A 20095-nucleotide genomic window follows, 5' to 3' on the forward strand; every position below is an offset into this window, starting at 1 on the left:
GTTAAAGTGATAAAAAATTCCTGGATCTGCCCCTTTGTTCATGTCAAAATGTTAGGGGTTCTTTCACGGCCCACGTCCCATCCTTCCAAAAAGTTTAGCGAAAATCCATTCAGTGATTTTTGCTTTACCCTGCTGACAAAGCAACCAACTAGTAAACAAAGACAAAGGGGTGAAAACAACCTTTTTGGCGGAGGTCATATTTTAAAATACTTTTGGCCCTCTATTTACAAAAATTGGTAAATACAAATACTAACTACCTGTGTGCCTTTGGTCCATCTGCTTGGTCCTTGACACCTTCTCTAGAACAAAGTGGAGACAGACTTGCATCCCATCACCATCCAAAAAGGACAATAAACAGGAACAACGGTAACACTGAAAACATTGTTACTCATGAGATTGTTTATTCACAGAACCAGGATTCACACATGAATTGTTGCAGGAGTAAATGTATACACACACACACACACACACACACACACACACACACACACACACACACACACACACACACGGAAATTAATCAATACAGAACCTGACGAGTATGACTGACACACCAGAGAATGCTACTGTTACCGCATGCTTTGCCGAGCTGGGTGAAACTTTACAGTGAAGTCACAACAAACATCTTGAGTGTGCGTATCAACTCATTTTAGGCACAACTTCAAACCTAAGGTTTAGTAGAAACTGTTCCCACAGAGATTTCTTTTCATTTAGCAATATAGACTAATGGGGATACATTTTGTCATATTTAGTTTAAGGGCTTTTTTGAGAAAACAGTTGAAGTCTATAAACATTCCTGTTCCAGAGCTGAGCAGCCTGTTGTTTTGACTGTCACCTTTTTGTTGCATGAGGTTTTTCAGGCTGAAGGAGGCTGATGAATGTCCAGTCCACTGTTTAGAGACACAAGAACAAGAGCATCAATATAGATATTCTTATATTTTTATTTGTCTAATTTATGAAATGTCACATTGTGCAATTTATCTTGTGAAATTAAACAATGGCATTTGCCAAAAGGAGATACCATTATTGCGATATCTGTGGAAAAATGAAATATTAATAATAAATAATAGTTGTTGTTAATCAAATTCATCTTTGAAAATTTTTGATTGTAATTCATTTGCCTTTAATTTCATGTTTGTGATTCATGTTTATTTGTATTATGTGGAAATTGTGAAAACCTTAATAAAATATAGAAAGTAAAAAAAATTAAAAATCTAAAAACAACTATGATGGAATGTGGACCATTTATTGTATAACTATCTGTGACAGGGTTGAGTAAGAGCAGCAAAACAAATGCTACTGGAAATGAGACAATACACTGGAACTTCAAACATTATTCAAGTCTGATTACTTAGAATGTACTAATAAATATTATGGAGGTGAATTAAAATATGTTGAGTAAAATTCACTGTAACAGTTTCAAAAGTGGGAAGGGGTCGGATGACAAAGGTATATCACCGAACTATTACATCAAAAAACATCTTTTGGGCGATCATTGGTATTTCACTGGATAAACGTTGTTTTCATGGGGACTGCACAGAAAGCAACCGAAAAGTTCCAGTCAGGCACTTTGTAGCCACTGCATACAACTGATAATTGCATATATATATTTGTGTTATTCTTTGAGTTTGACACAAGATTAAAATTTTTATAGCAAATGTATCAGATCCAAATATCAGTTATTGGTTGCCTTAATTACTAATAATCAATATGGCGCCTGAAAGAAATATCTTGGTTTACACCTTGTTTAGAGTGTTAGCCTGCCAGTTTGGGTCAAATATCAACAAACTACTGTGCTTCAGGATCGTCTTAAAGACATAAAGACTCGGGGCTCACAAATCAGCACTCGCTCGATATGTGTGAACTACCAATGATGCGTTCGAAGTGACTCACCGAGGCCTTGCCGACGTCTGTCAGGTGTAAAATACGAAAGAACGGATCAACACAATGAGCGTTAAACATACTTGTGAGAAGCTGACAGGAAAATATATACTCAGCGCACAAGCTAGTCATTTATTTTTTTTTTTTTTAAACAAGTGGAAACAAATGCTGCCCTAAGTTGAATTGTGATGAGACCATAAAAGTATTTAGTTGGGTTTTTTTTGTAAAAAAAAAACATTAAGGAAGAGGGCAGACTGTGACAGAACCCCCGCCCCCCCCTCAAGGGAAGGCTCCTGATGTCCCCAAAACAAAAACCCCAATCCTACGCAGAATCAGGTGGGAGGAGGGGGACCGGAAGAGGGCTAATATTCGTCTGAAACCTCCATGTCTGACTCCTCCTCTGTAGCATCCGAGGGTAGCTCAGTGTCTTCATCTTCGGGGGGTTCCTCCTCTGTCTTGCCGTCGCTGGGTGCCTCAGACGGAATAGGGGACAGAGTCTCAAGGGCAGCGTCCCCTCTGGGAGTGGCGGACTTGGACGGCTGGTCGGCATGACGCCGGTGAAACTCCCTGATGAGGTGGGCATCCAGGACGTGCCGAACAGGGACCCAGGACCTTTCCTCTGGACCGTAACCCTCCCAATCGACTAGGTATTGGAGACCCCTTCCGCGACAGCGCAGGAGGCGGTGCACCATAAAGGCGGGACCTCCGTCGATGAGACAAGGGGGTGCAGGAGGAGGGACTGGAACGTAGGATGGACCCGCATGGAAAGAGGCAACTTGAGCCTCACCGCCCCTGGGTTGATGACCTTCTGGATCTCAAAGGGACCGATGAACTTGGGTGCCAACTTCTTTGACTCCACCCTCAAGGGAAGGTCCCGGGTCGACAGCCACACCTTCTGGCCCTCGAGGTAGGTGGGGGCCTGGGTGCGGTGACGGTTGGCAGCCGTGGCGTAACGATCCACAGGGCGGAGAAGAGCCGCCCTGGCTTGGGTCCATGTCCTGCGGCAGCGACAAATTAAGGCCTGGACGGATGGGCAGGAAACCTCTTTCTCCAGCGCCGGGAACAGAGGAGGCTGGTACCCGTAGGCACACTGGAAAGGGGACAGCCCCGTGGCCGAGCTTGTCAGGGTGTTGTGGGCGTACTCCACCCATAACAGCTGCTGGGACCAGGAGGAGGGGTGTTTGGACACCATACACCGCAGCGCCGTCTCCATCTCCTGATTCTTCCTTTCAGTTTGGCCGTTGGACTGGGGATGGAATCCGGACGACAGGCATCGCGGTGGCCTTTCTGAATGTATCGACCACGGTCAGGATTGTGGTGTGACCACTAGATGGGGGCAGGCTGGTAACGAAGTCCAGGGAGATGTGGGAACAGGGTCGATGGGGTACAGGCAGTGGAAGCAGATGACCCGCAGGAGCTTGGTGTGAGACCTTGTGCTGGTTGCAGACGGGACAGGCGTTCACAAACTCCCGAGTTTCCTCCTCCAGCGATGCCCGCCAGAACCTCTGTAGAACCATCTCCTTGGTCCGCTGGATGTCGAGATGACAGGTGAGTCGAGAGCTGTGGGCCCACTGAAGGACGTCGGAAAGCAGGGCAGAAACCACATACAGGCGATCAGGAAGACATGCGCTGGGTCCCGACTGGTTCTCCAAGGCCGCCTTGACCTTCTCCTCCTCTTCCCAGGTGAGGGAGGCAACCAGGTGCGAGGACGGGAGGATGGTCTTGGGGAGTCAGGCTCCTCCTTCTCCAAGAACTGCCGAGAGAGAGCATCAGGCTTCACATTGTGGAACCCGGGTCGGTAGGAGAGGGAGAAGTTGAAGCGGGTGAGGAAGAGAGACCAGCGGGCCTGACGAGAGTTGAGCCTCTTGGCTGACTGGAGGTATTCAAGGTTCTTGTGATCAGTCCAAACCAAGAAAGGCTGCTTGGTTCCCTCCAGCCAGTGACGCCATTCCTCCAACGCCAACTTAACTGCCAACAGTTCTCGGTTGCCAATATCATAATTCCTCTCAGCAGGGGTCAGGCGTCGGGAGAAGAAGGCGCATGGATGGAGCTTCCAGTTCCCCGGCAGCCCGCTGGGACAAAACACCTCCCACCCCCACGTCGAAGGCGTCCACCTCCACCACGAACTGTCTCTCTGAGTCCGGAACTTGGTGGATGGGGGCCGATGTCTTGAGCGTCTGAAAAGCTTCGTCGGACCTGGCAGACCACCGGAAAGGAACTTTGGAGGAGGTGAGTGCCGTGAGGGGTGCGGCCACAGTGCTGTAGCCATGGATAAAAGTTGGCGAACCCCAGGGACCTTTGGAGCTGCTTGCGAACAGACCATGTGGTGACAGCACCATGGCGGAGTCCTTGGCCTACAATGTATCCTAGGAAGGAAACTGACGGGGAGTGAAACTCGCCTTCTCAGCTGTAACGAAGAGCGAGTTCTCCAGGAGCCGATGCAGAACTGCCTGGACGTGGTGTACTTGTTCCTCCTTGGTCCGTGAGAAGATGAGGATGTCATCTAGGTAGAGGAACGTGTGCTTGTTTAACATGTCTCTTAGCACGTCATTGATCAGAGCCTGGAAGACAGCCGGGGAGTTGGTGAGGCCGAAGGGCATCACCAGGTATTCATAACCCGTGGGGCTGTTGAAGGCGGTCTTCCACTCATCTCCCTCTCTGATGCGGACCAAGTGGTAGGCGTTGCATAGATCCAACTTCGAAAAGATGGTGGCCCCCTCCAGGAGCTCGAAAGCAGAGGAAATGAGTGGGAGGGGGTAGCGATTCTTCACCGTGATGTCGTTGAGCCCCCGGTAATCTATGCAGGGACGCAGAGATTTGTCCTTCTTCTCCACGAAGAAGAACCCAGCCCCAGCAGGAGACGAGGAGGGACGGATGAGACCAGCAGCCAAGGAGTCGTTAATGTATTGTTCCATGGCGCCTCTCTCAGGGGCAGACAGGGAGTAAAGGCGACATCTAGGAGGAGCGGAACCAGGCAGGAGGTCTATGGCGCAGTCGTAGGGCCGATGGGGAGGAAGGGAGGTGGCCTTGGATTTGCTAAATACCTCCCCAAATTCATGGTGTCGGCTGGGATGCTTCTTGCATGAATGCTGAGAACAATCTGGCAGAGAGTGAACGGTGAGGAGAGTCTATATACCGGGTTGATTGGTGATCAGAGGCAGCTGAGTGCAACAGGTGAGGAGAGTTGGGTTGATGAGGAGGGAGTGGCAGGCAGGCAGGTGAGGAGAAGGAGGGGCCGGTGGAAAAGTATTGGGAGATGAGGTGGATGAGATGAGGAGAGGGCAGACTGTGACAAGCCATTGACCAATCACAAGTGGGTCAGCTGGCCAATCAGATCAGACTGGGCTTTATCGGGAAGGGGGCCTTAAAGGGATAGTTCAGTGATTTTGAAGTGGGGTTGTATGAGTTACTTATGCATAGTTAATATTTTACCTTATGGAGATAGTGATCAGCGATGTCATTTAACGGAGTTTGGAGGAGAAGTTGAAGTAGCGTAAGTCACAGTCCCACTGTTGCAGAGGGGACCACCGAAAAACGTCTTTTTCGCCACATTTTTAAATCCTTACCTAAAAAATAAGCGTACTTCAGCCAGGTATTACTGCGCCAAACTCGCACTGGCAGATTATCACTCCGCAAATCAGATGTTCGACTCAAAGCTTCCTCAGCGAGTTGGCGCAGCAAAACATGGCCAAAGCACGCTTGTAAACCATCCCTTTAAAGAGACAGGAGCTAAAACCAAGTGTTTTAGACAGAGGCTGAAAAGAAGCCGCAGAACAGTCTGAGGAGACTAATGTGGTTACTGAACATTAGAGCATGTAAACCTTTCAAGTAATAACTCAAATAAAAATTATGAACCTGAATATGAGTATATGTGACGTTTAAATAATAATAGCTAAACTACGATTAAATAAATGAAAAGCAGGAGGCAACTATATGATATTTTAGAATAGTTCCACGTTCGTTTTTATTGTCTTCCTATGATGAAAATGAACCTTGGACATACTGTCGATTCCACTGGCCATTTATCCTTTAATGGTCATCCTGGGGTTGGTTTCTGCTATGTCGCAGTGAGGACAGGAGGAGGGGCAACAGGTTGAGGGCAGGTCTGTGCTCCTGCACTCCCAGAGCCACCAGAGCCCCCGCCAGAAGGGAAGTAACTCTGGGCAGGAAAGGGGGCTGAGCTGGCATCACCTGTAACACAGTGACAATCAGAGGACAATCAAACAGAAAGTTGAACATGACACACATAATAGCTGGCTGACTTTTTCCCATGGAAGTTTGGGATATCACAAGTCAGTAAAACAAGATCTTATTAGTTCTCTGTAACTTCAGCTGAGCTGAGCAAATGGCTCAAATCATCAAACAAATAATAATATTAGACAAAGATTAACCAAGAAAATACTAAACAACGATTTCAGTTATTGAAGGAAAAAAACCTAATCTAAACCTAATGTGAAAAAGTAAACGCCCCCTCAGTTTCACACCTGTTCAATCTAAACATTTCAACACTTAAGTAGAACCTGTCTGGCAATGTGAAGTAGGCTAAAATGTCTCAAAAGGCAAGACATTATGCCACCTGCCAGAAATTTTGGAAAAAATGTGAAACAAAGTTAAAGAAATCTTCAGTCTGGGGTGGCAAAGCCATTGCTAAGGCTCTGGGACTCCTCATCCAGGAGATCGCAAAAGATCCCAGACAAACAACTAAACAACTGCAGGCTTCACTTGCCTCAGTTTAGGGCAGTTTGAATGATTTCACAATAAGACAGACTCTGGCCAAAAAAGGAATCCCTGGGAGAGTTGCAAGGTGCAAACCCCTGCAGACCAAAATTAACATAAAGGCTGATCTCACATGTGCCAGAAACAAATCTGGATGACCCCCAAGACTTTTAGGATAATATTCTGTGGACTGATGAGTCAAGTAGAACTTTTTAGAAAACATGTGTCCTGTCCCATCTGGTGAAAAGCATCTTCTACCAGAAAGTCATGAAGGAGAATATCCGTCCATCAGCACTGGCCCCCAACTGGATATCTCCCTCGACTTCTTAATACTAACTTCCTTAAGTCCCCCATTGCTTTCTTGATAACATTTAACCAGCTAACGTTAACATAATGAAGTGAGCCAAGCACACAAGCTGCTCTGTTATCGGCTGCACAGCCTCCCAACCTCAGAGGAGAGAAAAACTGTTTGTATTGAGTTACTTTTTCGCAGCAACGTCCCATCAACAGTTGGCAAAAACGTGTTTGTCTGTGCTAACAATGTTTCGTTGGAGTGTTTGTCAAACCGGGGTTAGTAAAACGCAGGAGTCTGCAAAATTGTGTCTGACAGACGAAGCAGTACCAACTATCCATGGCAGAACTGAAGATCAGGGAAATGTAAGTATTTCAATAATGCTATGTCTTTGTTTGGCTGTTTAGCAATAGCTAATGCTAACAGATGAGGCAATAACTTTGATGTACAGTATTCTAAAAGTTATTGGTGTTACTTGCAAATAACTGTTTGCTAGTTGAATGTTTGTAAGATCAACTTTATCTTTGCGATATCATTATTATTTTGCTCTTCATGCTGGATCAGCCATGTCTGGTATTAGAGTGATAAGAAATATACCATTATTATTTACCCTGTGGGAAAAATAGTTTTTCCTTTTCTTGGAATGTTGTGCAGGTAAATAAAGGATCATTGTCTCGGTAATACAATTAATGTGTAGAATTTGCACACAAAAGCTCTCCATCATAGTATCTCGGGTACTATCTTTCATAGTTTTAAAAGCTTATAACAAAAATTCCACGAACGCAAAAAATGTACGAAAAGTCATTATACAACAAGGGAAAAATATATAGTAAAGTAAATGTGGTCTTGAAATAATAAAAATACCGTGAGGACATGTTGGCCGATTTTTACAAAACGTGTATTGCTTTAGAATCGCTTACTGCCCCTTTAATTCTCTGTCTCGTTAGTCCTCCTCCAGGCGTTTTTTCTTTTCTTTTACATTTTTAAAGACAACTGTCAATGATCACTGTTGGAAGTTTGCTACCGCAACCCACGCACCCCGACTTTCTGCGACCTTGGTACTGTGGCTTTTTTTTATCCTTTTGGTATTTTGACCAAAGTATATCAGAAACGATTAGGACCTCAAGAAAAGGGTGAAAAGGGTGGCACAACCAGTTATAAGGTTTTGGGGGGCAATTAGTTTTTCACAATGTTGTTTAGGTTTTGAATAACTCTTTACCTTGAATGACATGATCATTTAAAAGTTACATTTTGTGTTTTCTCATACTGTCGTTATATTAAATGATCTGAAACATCTAAATGTAACAAATAAAAGCAGGAGGGGGGCAAATACTTTTTCACAGCACTGTAAAAGACGTGCTTTCAGTCTAACAGCTTCATCCAACAGGTTCTGTGACATTTTGAAAGTGAAAAAAAAGTGGTTGACCGGCTCTATACAACAAATCCACTATAGCTACTTATAAATGTCAGCAAGTACTTAATGGGAGTAAGCTTCTTACCTTTTCAACTTTATGGCAATTAATGAGTCCATCCCGTCCAATGTAAAATGTAGAGAATGCATCATATGTCCTATAACAGATGTAATTTGGATTAAGTTAAATTATAATGCCTAAACACTTCAAAATCAATGATTTTTTGTAAAACAAAGACTAATCAAACAGATAATCAAATGTTAGATCCTGTTATCAGACAACAGCAGCTACACTCTGGATATACTGTGCATTACCTGTAGAGCTGTGATTTATCTTTGCGATAGAAGCGCAGCAGCAGGGAGTAGATGGGAAGGCCCCTGATCCTCCAGCGAGCCTTAATGCTTTTGTCCTCTATGTGCTTGGTGAGCTTCAGCACCTCCAGCCGAGCCTCAGCGTAGTAACACAGACACAGTAGGCGCCATAGGGAGAGAGTGAGGTGGTACAGCACACGCCCTCTACACCAAAAGACACAGCAACAGTCACAGTGACACAATTGGAGTTGGAATCAAATCAAGTGTATGAACATCAGCCCAAATAAAACAAATAAATTCACCTGGTCTTGGTATTCATGAGGCCATTGAGGAATTCCACATCATTGGAGTACATGGTGAAATCATGATTCTGTATAAAGAAATTTGGAAGCTGCAAAAAAAACAAAATAAATGGAAGATCAATCCCCTGATGTTGAGGTTAATCTTTTCAGAGTTAACAGAGTTAACACTTATTATGGAGTAAGTACAACTACAAATTTATCTGACTCAGAAGCTCAACAATATGAAACCAATGAAAAAGGTTTGGAGCCCTGTTAGTGTTGCCTCATAGTGTGATAGTTTGACATTTGTCCAAATGAAAATATTTGAGATTGACATAAAATCTTCTCAGTTGAGATTTCTGAGGAAGGTGCTGTTACTGGGATTTTAGCAGGAAATGTTTTGTTAAAGTAATTCTGCCAATATCCGTTGACTAAATGTAACATTACCGTAGGGTTATTTTTACCCTGTGCACCATTGGTAATATCATTGTGACTATTATTCAGGAAGGTATCTCCAGATGATTAACTTTTGGAGCTTATCCGTCAAAGGTCAAGGTCAACAAAAACAGGATCCAAAACCACATTTTCCAAGACATCTCTGCAAATAATAAAGAGGCGATCTAAAGCTCATACAGATCAGAAAATGATTCCCCATCACATGATATCATATAATAAGTGACGTCATTAAGAAGTCACAAAGAAGTCAGAAAATGACATAATACAATGTTTAAAAATGCCATTTCCAGGGACTAAATACACAACTTAATAATTTCATATGGATCGTAAAATAATTTATAATATGGTGAGAATGACATCATGATGTCACTATAAAGTCAGAAAATTACATCATATTATGCAGCAATGCAATAAAATTAGAGACATTAGCTACAACAGATCTTTTTAAATGAACCAATCATCATCATGTGGTATAAAGTAAGTCATAATGATGTCATCATAAAATGGCATAATTACTAAATTAAAAAGTTTGCAATGCCTGATTGGGGTGTATCACCCTTCAATGCTTTCTCTAGTAAACATACTAGAGCCCGAGCGATTTATGGTTGGCTGATCTAATCGGGCGATATGGACTTATCAGAGAAATATCTGTATCGGCGTACATGTTCACCGATATGCTCTCATGTGAAAACTTATTTCAGAAAAAGATGCTTGGGGAGATTTATAAATGTGTCATGAAGTAGTTCGTCCAGGAGAGCACGCTCAGACTCCATTGTTTACTATAGCACAGAAGCTAATGGAGCTGCCGACACAGAGTAGAGCGGTGTCATCACGTGAGTTCTGCTGGAACTCGTTTTTGAAATACATACAGTGCAGGGCTCCAGAAAGAAAAAAATATCAAAGAGCCATTGGCTCCTAAACCCAAAATATTTAGGAGCCAACTGAAGTTTTCAGGAGCCAAAATATATCGATGTCAGAGTACACTGTCTAATGTCTCCCTTATCTTTTTTTACCGCTGCCTTTGTCTGCCCTGCATCTCACAGTGTGCACAATGTATTCTTTGCACAGTGTGTGCCATGTCCAATATGTTTCAACCTTGTTACCATAAATACATAAATGTCAAAAAATAAATAAAGACATTAAAAAAAAAAAGCACAATGTTTATGTACTCTATTGATTCTTGAACTTTTGGGATATATTTTCATGTTTGAATGCTCATTTGGTAAGTCGCTTTGTATAAAGGCTTCTGCTGAGTGTATAGTAATATTTTTCGTTTACGCATTTATTTTTATGGCCAACGTTATCCAACTATGTGGTAAGCTACATTTAACTTAAATGAAACGTGATTTTAAACCGTCCTCCCGGTGTTGCGCAATAGCGACGGGAGACAAACACGGCGGCGGAGAAGCCAACGCTGCTCTTTGTGCTGCTGGATGATCTGGATTTTATATCCCGGTGAAGATTAACTTCTGTTTGTTGCGGTTTCCTAACCACTTCCTTCTCTCCTCTGACCCCAGCACTCCCGCTGTTTTCCGCTGTGAGGAGATGAGACTTTAGCGGGCAACACAAACGGCCATTTCTATTTTAATTATTTATTTCTCTGTATTGTAAAAGCGTCTGGATTGGCGACTGGCAGAAAATAACAGGTCGCAAAATCAAAAAGTTAGTCGCCATCTGAAGCCCTGTAACAGGGAAACTTAACAAACAATGGCCCCATCATTTCCCTTTTCAATATAACTCTCATTCGTTAACCCCTAAGCCCATTTCTTTTTACAATATTTTTTTACAAAATTAATATGGAATAAAGTTTTGTTCAGGAGCTAAAATTAAAGTCAAAGTACCTGAGACTTCGGATTTATCGTAGCCTGAGACCTAAACAAATTCTGGGAGCTCATTTAGTTTGCTCTGCCAGACTAGGTCTGGATCCCCTCCATTGGAAAGTGATTTCCCACAAGCAAAAGTCTTGCCGGTCCAATCACATCCGATATAATATCGCCGATATTAGCCTTTCACAGGCATATTGTATCGGCCGATATGTTTAGAGCCCGATCGATATTATTGGCCAACTGATATGAGCCCTTAAATATGCATTTATGCATACATTTCAGGTAAAATAAAAGTTTTCTTGATTCAAGTTCTATTTATTTGGTCATTTGTCATTTTCATTTTTTTTTTATGATTAAGTTTATTGATATTTACTAAAAAAATCAAGCCTCAATTACATTTCTTTGTCATAATGTTTGGTAACGACATCTTAGAATCATATATATATATATATATATATATATATATATATATATACTTATTGGCTGATGTATCAGTATCGGGAATCTTGTATATCGTTATAGTCCCCCAAAAAATCCATATCGGTCAGGCTCTACTGATAATGGGTGGGGTTGATAGTCGGAATTCCGACTCAGAGGGTCAGAGGAACCCCACCAACCCTGAGTTCCAAGATGTAATGGAACGCAGTATTAGTTACTAGTACCCGCTGCTTCCACTGAACTCTACGATCGTTATACACTATATATGCACACAAAACACAAGCAACAATATAAACACTAAGGTGATGATGATGAAGGTTAAATTCAAGACTAATACCACTTTCACACCAAAATTACAGTGTAGACCCGGGTTTAATTGGCAATTGGCCACTTTCACACTGCGAGCAGACCAGGGTCTGATGATCGTGTAGTGACAGTTGGCGGCCATAGATGACGGTAGAGAGCGGCGCTCGCCATAAAACAAAGAAGAAGAACAGTGTAGTAAACAACAGAAAGCTAGGCTAAGCGAGCTAGCTACATGCGAGTGGTCTTTTTGCTACAGCTGGTGAGGTAACAGCAGTTACCGACGGAGGAGTCAAGCCCTCGTTGCCGTCATCGCGCAAAATAGCGCGTTCACCCGGGTGTGACGTTCATATCAATGCCTATCGGAGGTGAAGCCGATTATTACCCGGGTCTATTGCAGAGTGATTTGACCGGGGGCTGAATTCCTATTAAACATTTTCATACTGGAGAAAACGCCGGGGGTTAGTGGGTTTAAACGTTTTTTTTGGCCAGTGTGAAAGGGGCTTGAGCTAAACTGTCGGTTGGAAGTTGTTGGAAATGCATTCCCGATGGTTTATGGGATGAGTAGTTCCTTCACTTTTAAAATAATTATGTACAAAGTCTTGAATCTTTTTGTACCTTCTTGTTCCGTTTTCCAATTATGGTTTTGCTCTGAATAATACGTTTTATTGAATGGGAAATTCACTGCCGGAACCAGAGCCGTAGAAAAATGGGCGGTCACAGTTGTGCTCTATTGCTTACGGAGGCATTTTGGTCTGCATCCGTTGGGAACGCCTCTTGGAAATCGAAAATGAATGAGGCCCCAGACTAATACACATTTGAGTATTACTCTGACTACGCCAGGCTAGATTTATCACACATTTCTAAAGAATCTATACAAAGTTATGATCTTGATTATTAGGCAAAGATTCATCCTGATGCCTTCAGATTGCTAAAGAAGTATCAGCTTTATACTTCCATGGACAACATATACTGAAAATATCAACCATTTTCATTTATAGATCAATTTGTTCAATCAGTTTGTTCTTGTTGTTTCCTGTAACCATTAGATTGGCAGTGGACTGATTTTGTTCCTGATTTGAGGTCTCCCTCCTGCTGAGAATTGTACTCTTGTCGCTTGCCTGCGAAAACTTAAAGGGGTAGTGAGCCATTTAAATCCAAAAATCAGTGAATGTTTCCTCACGGCCCGGGAGTTGTCGGTTCTGTATGCGCCCTGGCTCTGTAAATCGAAAACAACAACAAGTGACACTCACAACACTGTGTGCAATTTGTAAACATCACTTCCCGACACTGTACGAGACGTGCTAGCGGATGAAAATATGACTCGTTGCGCTTTGGTCTCCCATACTGTGGGTTCGAGGTCCAGTCAGTGCAGTAAAATCATCACCAACAAAGTGAGAGACAAGCTTTCTCCAAAAATGCTTACTGCCCCTTTAGCGGATGTTTTAAAAGGACACAGACATGGGGAGGATTTCTCCTGGTGCTGCTGATGGTCAATCTGACTGTAACAGATGGTCCATGTGTTTGTGAGGCAAAAAGTACTTCACACAGATCTAGAAATAAAATAATGATGTAAAACACTTCCTCAGAGTTTTTTTTATGTTGTGTAAATGTTTTAATCATTATGAAATATAATTATATCATTATTTATATATATATATATATTTTGATGTCACAAGAGGTTTGTTGGTGAAAGGCTGCCACATTCCCTTCTAGTGGCTAAAACGTACAGACCAAAATGGCCGATATGAAAAACTACAGCTCCCATGTGCTGCGGGCTGGAGGGAAGGAGCCAGCTGCAGTTCATAAAGCTGATTGAGAGAGCAGGGAGAAAAAAAAGCAGATGAAGAAAGATTCCAAGACGGTTGGGTGTAAGGTTTTTTGTGGAAGAGACTTTCATTTTTTGTAAAACCTGAGTTAACCTTTTGAATGAGAGAATAATAGAAGAATTATTTTGTTGGAGAAAAAGCTGAGTTAACCTTTTTTTATTGCTTCACCACACTACAAGGTAGACATAAGCCTCTAGTGATATCACAGTTGGTGGAGAATTTGGGCAGTTTTTTTAGTGTCGTTGAGAAGTTTTTTGTTGTGTTGTTTTGAGACGCTTTCAATATAAGATGGAAAAAAAAATGTAAGCTGCTGCTGGAGAGCAACCAACGCCAGGTTGAGGCAAACAATGCATTGTTGGAAGAAAAAAGGAAAGCCAACATGCTGAAGATGGAGGAACGTCAGCTGCAGATAATACAGGCCCAACAGACTCAAGCCCGGAGTCATGGCATACGAGCAAGTGACTTCATACCAAAGATGGGCCCAGGGATTGACGCTCAGGCCTTTCTTCAAGCCTTTGAAGCCACAACTCAATGGGAAGCATAGTCCAAGCCACAGTGGGTAGGAATGCTTGCTCCTTTTCTTTCTGGGGAGGCCCAGAGAGCTTACCAAGATTTAGACTCCACTGTGGCCAACGACTATGAATCATTGAAGTGTGAGATCCTTAGTAGATTTGGTATGACAAAATTTGGCTTAGCTCAGAGGTTTCACAACTTTACATTTAATGTTGATATAACCCCAAGAAAGTAAACGCATGAACTTCTGTGGCCTTTTGAAGATAAAACAGCTCCGCACCTTGGTTTATAACACTCAAACAGATGGGCTAGTTGAAGGTTCAACAGAACATTGAAAAGCATGTTGAGGAAATCAATTGAGAGAGATGGACGTAACTGAGATCAATTGTTACTCTTGATTGTAAACACCATCTGATGTTTGCAATAAGGGAGGTACCCCATTCTTCCACTGGCTTCTCTCCCTTTGAGTTGCTGTATGCTCACAAGCCCAGGGGCTTATTAGATATAGCCAAAGAATCTTGGAAGGCTCAACAATGTCCGCACCGCACCATGGTAGAACATGTCTACCATGAGGGAGAGGATGAAGACCATCTACCCAATTGTCCGCGAGAATATGGAGAAAGCTCAACGTGAGCAACAAGCTACCTATAACCACAGAGCACAACCTAGGGAGATCGACCACGGAGACAGAGTATTGGTACTTGTCCCCACAGATGAATGTAAATTCCTGGCAACATGGAAAGGGCCCTTTGAAGTCATTGAGAAAGTGGGGGAGGTAAACTACAAAGTGCAACAACCAGGAAAACGACCGCCGGAAAAGGTATATCACGTATATCTTTTAAAATAGTGGCATGCACATGATGTGTTGTTGAGTTGTCTGCCCCTTCCAGAGTCCAGAGAACTCCCAAGGAATGATGTGGCTCTAGGTGAAGAACTAACCTCTCAGCAGTGACAGGAAACACAGGAGCTGGTGGACCAAAATCAAGACGTGTTCTCAACCAAGCCTGGATCCACACATCTAATAGAGCATGAGATACGAACCATTCCTGGTAAGGTGCTCCATCAACGCCCCTATCGGGTCCAAGAGGCACATAAGGAGGTAATAATGGAAGAGATAAAGAAGATGCTTGAACTGGGGGTGATAGAAGAATCACAAAGTGGGTGGTCGAGCCCCATAGTTTTGGTACCAAAACCTGACTCTACAAAGAGGTACTGTAAAGATTTTAGAAAAGTAAATGAGATATCTGAGTTTGACTCATACCCAATGCCCCTGGTGGATGATCTGATAGATCGTCTACGTCACGCCCCTTTTATAACAACCCTTGACCTGACCAAAGGCTATTGGCAAGTGCCACTGTCCCTGGCTTCAAGAGAAAATGGCATTTGCAACCAGTGAAGGCCTCTTCCAGTACAAAATGCTGCAGTTCGGATTGCATTGGGCCCCAGAAATGTTCCAAAGACTAATGGACAAAGTATTACTGCCCCATAGGTCTTATGCACCTATCTGGATGCATTGTCATCCATAGCCCAGACTGGGAAAGTCATCTACCGAGGGTACAGAAGGTATTAGACTCCCTAAGAGAAGCATGGCTCACAGCTAATCCCAGCAAATGCAATCTAGCCTTTTGTGAGACAAAATACCTGGGATACAGCATTGGGAGGGCCACATGAAGCCCCAACTTGTTAAATTGGACACAATTCAAAGTTGGCCAAGGCCATTATCCAAAAACCAAGTCTTTCATAGGCCTGGCAAACTAATACAGGAGATTTGTACCCCACTATACTAACCTTGTGGCTCCCCTGACAGAACTGACAACTAAGAAACATTCCAGGTTGGTGAAATGGACCCAGGCCACAGAGAATGCCTTCTGTGCACTGAAGATGGCACTCTGCTCCCAACCAGTGCTGGTAACCCCGGATTTCAACAAGGAGTTTGTGGTGCAGGCAGATGCATCAGATGTTGGTTTTGGGGCAGTACTCTCCCAGGTCCAGGATGGTAAGGAACATCCAGTGCTTATCAGGAAGTTGGCTACACATGAGAAGAGGTATGGTACATTGGAAAAATAATGTTTGGCTCTAAAATGTAGTCTGGAGACTCTCAGGTACTATCTTCTGGGACGCAAGTTCACGTTGGTCACAAACCATGAACCCCTTCAGTGGATTGCAAAGATGAAAGCAACAGCCGGATCACAAGATGGTTCCTGAGCCTGCAAATTTTTTATTTCTCTTTTGTTAACACGGCAGGGAAAAGACATGGCAACGCAGATGCTCTGTCACGTCGGGACATCCTATGGGCCTCCGTTCCTGTGAAGGGAGCCTGTCGCCAGGGGAGGGGGATATGTGATGTCACAAGAGGTTTGTTGGTGGAAGGCTGCTACATTCCCTCTTGCTGTCTAAAAGCCTACAGACCAAAATGGCAGAGGAAAGGAGCTGGCTGCAGTCATAAAGCTGATTGAGAGAGAAGGGAGAAAAAAGAGGCGATGAAGAAAGACTCCAAGACGGTTGGGTGTAAGGTATTTTGTGGAAGAGACTTTCATTTTGTAAAACCTGAGTTAATGTTTTGGATGAGAGAATAAAAGAATAAAAACACTACAAGGTAGACATAAGCCTCTAGTGACATCACAGTTGGTGGAGAATATATATATATATGTATATAATGTAGCGCCTGAGCGTTTTATATATATATATATATATATATATATATATATATATATATATTCATAGAGCTATATTATATTACCCTGTTCTTTACCCAAGCACGCACACCAAACGCACACAGACACACACACTCAAATTAATTTCAATAATATATATATTTATACATATTTTTAGTATTTTACATATAAAGCCAAGCAGAAGTCCTTTAAGGTCACTGTCCTTATAAACCTTATTCCTCATTCCTGTATAAAAGATTTTGGATGAAACTTAACGTGATTTGTGAAACCTAACCCTAACGAGCCCTACAGCATCAATTTTTGGCTGAGCTGGGTGCGCTATTTTTGAACTCTAAAACTTTATTTTCCAGCTGCGGTCGGAAAATCAACAAGTAAAGGCAGTAGTCTATAATCGATTATGGTCCGTCACCGCATCGATGCAGCATCGTCCACATCCGCATTACGATGCATCGTAGAAACGATTAATTTCAACACCCCTACTGACAGGTGACACTAAGACAAGTATAAACACTGGGTCGGCTGCGCTGCATAACGTATTCTAATAAATCGCAGCCTTTTGCCATTTGCAAATCGCGTTGTTTCAAATTGCGATTTCGATTTGAAAACGTTTAATCTTTCAGCCCTAGTCCAAATACATAGACCTGACTGTCAGGGCTCCAGACTGCGACCAAATGGTCACATTTTGCCATTTTTCGATACAGTGCAAGCAATTTTTACAACTACACGGCGGGTGCGACCTGCAAATGTGCAGACTTTTTTTCGCGGAGCAAGTCCGCACTCCACCAGTGTAGACCGATGTGTGTGAGAGGGAGATAAGTCCAGGAGTGATTAGTCAACTACACTCATCAGTGTGTCTTCGCGTCTATGGAGGAACTAAAGTTCTCAGTCGCTAGGATTTCCGTCAATTAGATTCCAGAGAGGCCACGCATGAGATTAGTGTAGATCCCCTACGCTGACGATGGGGCGTCGCCCAGATTACGTGCATGGATCTCCCGACTCACCTTCAGTGTTCTCTTGCACCTGTGATCGGCCTCCAGGTCAGCCATGGTGCGGTTTAACCGGAATGGTTATCCCTTCCACCGGCCCCGTCCAGACCGGAGTCAGTGTCGCCCCTCTCCTCACCCCCCCTCCCCATCACTCCAAGCGTCGCACCTCACTCGGCCAGCTTGACGAACGTGATGTCGGTGCGCTCGCGGAGGCATTACAGAACAGCAGCGATGTGTGGGGTGGTGCTTGAATATTATAATTTCACTTATTGAGAAGGCATTGAGTCAAAGGTGTGTACACACTTTCCACCATCTTACATAAAAACCTATGGGAAGCGACCACATGGTGCATGGAAAAAAAGTGGCCTCTAAAAAAAAGTAGATGGTGAAAATGACTTTGCCAGGAAATGAAATAAAAAATCAATCAGAATCTATACATTACCAAAGCATTTATCAGTAATACATTTAAAATGGGTGAAAATGTGGATAGTTGCGTTGCTGGCCCGTTTAAGGTGTGCCCCTAAATTAAGTAAAAAAAGTTAGTCTGGAGCCCTGGACTGTAGCATTATACAATGCGCACAGGGTATGCATCGCCCCTCTAATGCTTTTCCTTTTTTTTGAGAATGTCTATGACACAACCCTTTTCCCTTCCCATTTCGTTATAGTTCTGGAACTGAGAAATGCACTGCAGCTGACTGACAGCAGTCAGCCATCAGAGTTGAGTGACTTCCGCTTTGCGGACGATGATGACCCCTGATTTCCACTGGATGCGGAACAGCGGCGGAACGGCGGCGGAGCAGTGTGTCGGCTGCGTGTTTCGCCGTCCGCCAATCCCCACCGCCTCCGCCACAGTGGTGCGCTGCGGTGCGGCCATGACCTCACAAGGACCCACGAGTTCACGTATGATCGCACGATATAACAGGGTGTAGTTTCTATAAAGAGAACCACAAACCAACAACAAGTTATTTCCATCCATAAGAGTAGAAGGGAAACAACTCGGTGCTGACCTGCTGATCTCTCTCTTTTTTGTGGAGATTATTGTGATTTTACCATGGCTAAGTACAATAGTTATAATTATTATTATTGTTAATTGGTCAAAATGAGTGACTTACCATCCACACCCATTACTCCTGCTACTGTTCTCCATGCCATATCCTTTTTTATGTTGTCCTTATAAAACGGATGCGACGGGTCATAAATGATTTGGTGATTTTGGACTTGAATAATCAGCATCTCCTCATCCATGGTGTCAACAGGGTGAACTGGTCGCTGAAAACCTCTGACCTGTTGACTTCAGGGCTGTTTCCGCCCATTATGACATTTTAAAGGTGTAGTGCAGGGAAATATGATCCGCCGTGAGCACGGTGTATTTTATTTTGACAGTTAAAGTATGTTTTATTTTTGTGTCTGTGCTCAACTTCCTGTCCCGCACGACCTGTTTTGTGCTGAATTGCAGCGTGTGTGCTCCGGCGTCTGGCAAAAATAGAAGCCCTGCGTATCTGCTCCGGAGGGCTGCAGAGCGTCGGAGCTGTGACGGAGCTGTGCGGAGTCAGTGGAAATACACACATTGACTTTAATTGACACCTATCGGCTCCGTCGCCGTTTCGCAGCCGTTCCGCATCCAGTGGAAATCAGGGGTGAGTGATGTCAGGATAATTGATGAACTTTACCATTCCAGGTTTGCAAAATTAGACCTGCGTAGGACTCATGGGTCCTGATCACTGTTTGTAAAATCTATAACTGCACACTTAAGTAATCTAACAGGACGAACTGTGTTTCTACATGTATTAGAGTGAGAGCATGTTTTCATTCAGGTACGCATATGAGGAAAAGTTATCTCAAGGTTTTACAGAGGGCTCTGGTAATATGGAGCAACTCAACTTTTTAGAAATTGTACAATGTTACAAAAAAACACCATATTACTTTGTAATGTGCACTTCATTTACTTCATTTTGCAGGATGCCTTTACTCCACCACTTCAGACCAGCAGTGACAGGCAGTTAAACTGCCCTGCGTTTTACACTCACCGGTCTCACACGTCTGACAGAATATTTTAATCAATACAGCTGTTGACAGACCATGACACCACTTGCAATATACTTGTGCTATACGCTCTGAACATGTCCAGAAGCTTATTTACATGCTTTTCGTCATATTACTTGCATGCAGTACCATG

General features: G+C 43.3%; 2 protein-coding genes across 4 annotated transcripts in view; both read right to left on the bottom strand.

Moving 5' to 3' along the window:
- Positions 1-377: 377 nt before the first annotated feature.
- c5h6orf136 (chromosome 5 C6orf136 homolog) overlaps positions 378-20095 on the bottom strand; it is a 35232-nt gene continuing 15514 nt past the window's right edge. For 2 of the 3 annotated variants that reach the window (XM_035634250.2, XM_035634251.2), the window contains exons 4-8: positions 8915-9003; positions 8616-8816; positions 8389-8458; positions 5885-6072; positions 378-890 (exon numbers count right to left, since the gene is read on the bottom strand). In XM_035634250.2, coding sequence (XP_035490143.2) covers positions 5911-6072; positions 8389-8458; positions 8616-8816; positions 8915-9003 — 522 coding nt within the window. In that variant the 3' untranslated portion in view covers positions 378-890; positions 5885-5910. Of the gene's footprint in view, positions 891-5873; positions 6073-8388; positions 8459-8615; positions 8817-8914; positions 9004-20095 lie in introns of all 3 variants that reach the window. The other variant, XM_035634252.2, reaches the window with a different exon arrangement.
- Positions 1233-4204, bottom strand: LOC118310907. The gene has a single exon (XM_035634254.2). It carries the CDS (start codon positions 4202-4204, stop codon positions 3341-3343), a length of 864 nt encoding a protein of 287 aa, XP_035490147.1. The 3' UTR covers positions 1233-3340.

The sequence above is a fragment of the Scophthalmus maximus genome, chromosome 5 (assembly GCF_022379125.1).
Source record: "Scophthalmus maximus strain ysfricsl-2021 chromosome 5, ASM2237912v1, whole genome shotgun sequence".
Taxonomy (NCBI): Eukaryota; Metazoa; Chordata; class Actinopteri; order Pleuronectiformes; family Scophthalmidae; genus Scophthalmus; species Scophthalmus maximus.